This window comes from Olea europaea, unplaced genomic scaffold (genome assembly GCF_002742605.1).
Source record: "Olea europaea var. sylvestris unplaced genomic scaffold, O_europaea_v1 scaffold4541, whole genome shotgun sequence".
NCBI lineage: Eukaryota > Viridiplantae > Streptophyta > Magnoliopsida > Lamiales > Oleaceae > Olea > Olea europaea.
Window position 1 is genome coordinate 9,887 of NW_019262850.1, and position 5,185 is coordinate 15,071.

Genomic DNA, 5,185 nt, shown 5'->3' on the forward strand with positions numbered 1-5,185 from the left:
GACCTTGTCCTGCCCCCATCTCAAACCCACTTGGTATTGGGATTGGAAAAGGACACGAAAGTACTTGACTAAGCGAAAGACGAAAATGACTCTCACCCGCCCGGTTGCCCTGCTACAGGAGGCCGTCACCCATCGGCATACCTATTAGCCACCATCTTTGTTTTTGAAAAAGAATAGGCCCTTGTTTGAGTCCCATTTTGGAGGAAAATACACTTTTGAATAGTGTACTGATTGAATACGTGTGATTAAAAATAAAAATAAAAAATTAGATTTGAGTGTAATATTCTTTTATTAAAAAATGTGTAATTGAAATGATCTTAAAATATTGTTGAAGAATAACCTCTTTGTGTTTTTTTTTTTTTTTTTAATTAAAGAATGGGCCTCAAACAAGCTAGGACTTTTAAGTTTTTAATCCAAATTTGCCTAAATTTATCATATCATTCAATTAAAAAGAAAATTGATTCCTTCTTTCCTTCCGTCCAATCACAAGAAGGCAAAGGAGAAAAGAGGAAGACATGGTGACGTTAATTGTAGCCACCACCGTAGACCCGGCTTCAATTGGCCCAACCTCTGCTCTTCTCTCCATGCCCGGCTGGCACCCCGGGCCCCTCCTCCAGGTTACAACAAAATTCCTTCTCAAAAATGGCTTCTTGGCATCAATTATAGTAAATTAGTCAGATAATTTATAAGAGGTTAAGAACCTGTAAATCTTAAACGAGTTCCATATCCAATTTGCCGTGCAAAACGGATTCAGATACTGCTAAATTTGAAATTTGGTGAAGAGATTCGAAATAAAGTGTACATGTTTTGCTAAACTCGAAATATTTACCCTAGTTTATTTTGACATTGTTAAATTTTTTTTTTTTTTTTGTTGGTAATGGTTAAACACGAGTAATTTACCTATAAATAAGGAAAAAATAACTTGTTCAATCATGTTTGGAAACAAAAAATTGTTCAAAGGTAAGTTTGATTTACTTTTAAGCTTTGCCAAGCATGGACTAATATGCTAATGTCCTCCTGCCTTTTATTGGGTTGGTTCAGGGAATTCCAAGTTTTGTGAATGATGAAGTGAGACTATTGAAGCATGATAACAGCATTGTAAGAGAGGACCACCTGGATAGGCGATGGGAGGAGGTGACTGGTGAGGCTGTTGACGAGGTTATATTTCTCAGCAGGCACACTGCTGTTTCTAATCGTCCCTCACTAACAATCCATCCCATTGGTATAACCACCCTCTTGATAAGTGGATTTTTTGCTTGTCATTCTTAATTTTAGTAACTTGGTTTGAATGATCTCTAGGTGTGCCCCATTTACAAGAAGGGAATGTCCCACCAACGGGTGGGAAGCCAGGATGGGCTGCACCGCCTAATCCACGCATAGGACCGTGGCTGAGACTATTGAAGGGTATTGCTGAGGCACACAATTTAACTCCTGAATTTGAGGTAACATTTATTGTGGAGAGTACATGGTGCACCTAATTTTCGGCTTTGCTGCCTTGTTTTTCAAATGCTCTGTTTATCATTGAAAAGAGAGAACTCCGAAAGATCCTTCTCAACTATAGAGATCCTGTTGCACTGCATTACTATATGTCGAAGGAAGAAATAAGTATTTTTTTTTTTTTTTTTCCAATTCAGAAGTATTAATCTCCCTTTGAAATACCAGCAATAGAAACGCCTTAGTTCTGTGAGGGAAACAAGATCTCCAAATTATATTGGAAAGGGTTCTATAGAATCCAATGTTAACAACCTTACGTGAATTTGTAAAGGTTCTAGAAAGATTCTCAGAAAAATGTCATTTGAAAAGAACAAATCAAAAACTTACAGTGCCCTTTTAAGTTCATTAGAACTGAATATTCCAATTCATTGCCTCATTTTCATGGAGTGAATTACCAAATTAATAGGGTTGTTCACTTCAAAAAATGCATCAACGGAATCCTGACCATCTCCCCTCTATGTGGGCATCACCTGCATACTAAAACATCAGGTTAGGAAGCAAAGGTCATCGATCAAGAAAAAGGTCAGGTAACCCCTTTGCACTCCAACGATCAAATCAACGGTCAGACAAAAGAAAAATGAGTACAAGAGATGGGAGAGAATTTGGCTAAGGTTTGAGAATATACCTCAATTGTGAAATGAACTCACGTATACATAGAGAAATGAAATGGGCAAAGTGAGGAATGTGAAATGGGCCCAAGTTCAAGCCCAAGATGCAATTATTTAATTAAATGAGTCCAATGAATTGAATAGTCATGTCACATCGACATATATGTGAACCCCACCATCTATGTGTGCCATGCAATTTGTAGGTGTAACAAGGATCATTAGCAACCTCACATATCCCTTTTAGTAAACTGAATAAGAGAAGAAAATCCATGAGATATGAACTTCCAAGTGTTTCTAAGGGAAACTCTAATAATTCTTTCGTAATCTAAACCTTGATGCTCGGATTCTTCGAATTAGTAGGAGTATCCGTGTCGGACACAACAGGACATAAGCATAGGTATGGAATATGTGTCAGATCCTCAAAATTTCAATCGGACACTTAGTCCTTTTTGCTGCTTCTTCTTTTCTTCTTTCGTTTTTTTCTTTTCCTTTTCCTTTACTTTTCCTTTTCTTCTTTCTCGCTTTTGCTCTCTATAAACCTAGCGTCGTTGCTGAAAGGGTGGAGAAGGATGGGGGCACTTGGTTTTCCTTTCTTTTTTCTCTCCATTTTCTTCTTTTTTCCTTCTTTCTCTCTCTGTAATAGTAGTTTAGGGTTTTGTTTGTAAAAAATGAAAATGGTTTCCATGTGGTACTACTTAGTGCTCCATTAAGTTCAAATTGCAATCAAGTCCCTCATTATCTATTTTATATAACATTTAGTAATTCAATGATTGTAAATTAAACCCCAAAATTTTATTTTATTCGTCTTAACCCCTTATTCAATACTCATTTCCTTCTTTGTGAATAATATATTTTGGTCTATTCAAAACAACATCTTGGATGGTAAAAAAAATTGAAATTTGAAATATGTACCCAACTACCCATGTCCGAAATTTGGACTTCTTTTAGTCATGGCCTCGTATCCTACATCTTAGGAAAAAAGATCTAGCACTTAAGTACTCATACCTGATACCCATAACTGAGCCTGAGCATCATAGATCTAAACTATTTGGGTCTAGAGGGTACTCGCTTAATTGTCTTCATTTGGGGAAAAAAAATAACAAACAAACACATGACATATTTCTTTTCATTTTTATTTATTCATGCAGGTTACGTTGGAAGCTACTCATCATGGACCAGAAACTAACTCACCCACAATGTTCGTAGAAATTGGTAAATTTCTAATTGTCCTTCATGTCGAGAACCTATAAACTTTTTGGATTATCATCACACAAGATTCCGTACATGCATTCTTATCTGATGCATTATTTTGACTTTTTCTTTTTTTACTAGTCACTACCATATTGTCTTGTTGTAGGTAGTACAGAAGAGTATTGGAAGCGGCAGGATGCTGCACAAGCGATTGCCTTAGTTCGGTATTCTTTTGAGTGTATAGACTAGGTTTTACAATATGTGTTATAGATTATTTTGCCCTTTGCTTTCATAGTGACCCCCCCCCCAACCCCATCTCCATACTGCTTGTGTGCTTGCAGAGAGTAAGACATGATTTACCCGTTCTCAAATTTACAAGACTCTTTTAATCTTGCTGGATATGAGCTCTGCCATAAATTTGTAGTCATTTCTCATTGGATTTGTTACATCATATTGTCTTCGTAGGTTTCACACTATATGCTCAACCTTATCCAAATTCAAGTTTAGAATTTCAAAAGAACTATATTCCCATGATTAGTGTTATTCCAGCATGATTGCGGTTATAACTTTTTGTTTTATGATCCCAGTTTATTTAACCATTTCTCTGGTCCCCTATTCATATCCGTTTCAAAACTGGAAGCTAAATTCAGTTAACTTTCTTCTAATACTAGCACTTTGGCTTCTCGTTGCCATTTGTTTATACTTCCACTCGCTTCTTCAATTGCCAAAAGAAATAAACTGGTGTTTTATGATCATTTGTAAGCATAATAATGAAGTGTATTAAGATAGGATGCTGAAATTATTTTTCACCTATCAAGACCGTTCTGAATTTAAATCTATCCGTACCTGTGATCATTGTAGCTTGTCTGGGAAGGTCTAGGACTTGGAGGAGGAGCTGCAGTGGGAGATTGGAAGAGGTAATGATTACAAACCGATTATTGCTCATGGAAGTAGCTATTTTTAAGGTGTGATTGTGATAATGTGATTCAAGGAGTTGATTCTATAAGAGTGTGTTTGCTTAGCTTAAAAAGTTTGAGTTGTAGAAAAAATTATACGTTTATCGGTCAAAGCTAAAACTAATTAAAGTACATATTTTGAGAAACAAAGAACTCATTTTTAAACTTAAAATTTAACATATGTAAACGTGTTTTGGAACAAAAACCTTTACTTTTTCTAAGCTTAGCCGAATTTTTACTTTTTATTTGATCAACATGGACTTCCTCATTTTGATTTTCAAGCAATCTTTGAGTTTGTTTCACTTTTGTATATAACACATTCCTAGATTTCATAACAATAGCCGTTCTAATTAGCGAAAATGTGAGAATGCCGCTATTTCACCTATCTCTTCTCCAAGCAGAAAAGGGTTTTGAACATTACTGTTTAATTGAGAGACATCTGTCTGCAAATGTACTGTTTCATTGTTTTTGTGATGCTCATTTATTTTCTTCATTATACTTTCACTTATGCAGGAATGATGGTCAAAACAAGGTTCTTCTAGGAATTGGTGGTGGACATTATGTACCACGACATATGGATATAATTGTGTAAGATATTTTCATTTGTGAATATTTTAAATGACGTGGCTCTTTTTATATCACCAATATATATATATATATATATGGCACATTATAATGGGTGGTGAAATTAGGTTTAAAACTAACCATTATCTTTTACCACCTATTGTAGTGTGCCACGTCACTCGATGCTTAGGAGATCATAATTGATATATATATATAGATAGATATATATAAGAGAATATCCTTCGTGTTCTTAGAGACGTTAGTTGAATCTCAACCCAAAGGTGATTTTCAATTTTTTTTTTTTTTTTTTTTTATTTTTGGATTGTTTTAGAACTTTTTTTAAATGATTTCAAAAAAAATGGTGGGGGGGTG

At 35.3% G+C, this 5,185-nt stretch overlaps 1 protein-coding gene across 2 annotated transcripts; it reads left to right on the forward strand.

Moving 5' to 3' along the window:
• The first annotated feature begins 435 nt into the window (after positions 1-435).
• LOC111388114 (D-aminoacyl-tRNA deacylase-like) lies at positions 436-5,034 on the forward strand. Of its 2 annotated transcripts, XM_023012777.1 has the most exons (8): positions 436-617; positions 1,042-1,222; positions 1,300-1,442; positions 3,251-3,314; positions 3,460-3,512; positions 4,155-4,210; positions 4,763-4,837; positions 4,980-5,034. In XM_023012777.1, the coding sequence occupies exons 1-8, from the start codon at positions 516-518 to the stop codon at positions 5,011-5,013; spliced, it is 708 nt and encodes a 235-aa protein (XP_022868545.1). In that variant the 5' UTR covers positions 436-515; the 3' UTR covers positions 5,014-5,034. The 2 variants fall into 2 exon arrangements, with proteins under 2 accessions (XP_022868545.1, XP_022868546.1); XM_023012778.1 differs by lacking the exon at positions 4,980-5,034 and having other exon boundaries at positions 437-617; positions 3,460-3,517.
• The last annotated feature ends 151 nt before the right edge of the window (positions 5,035-5,185 follow it).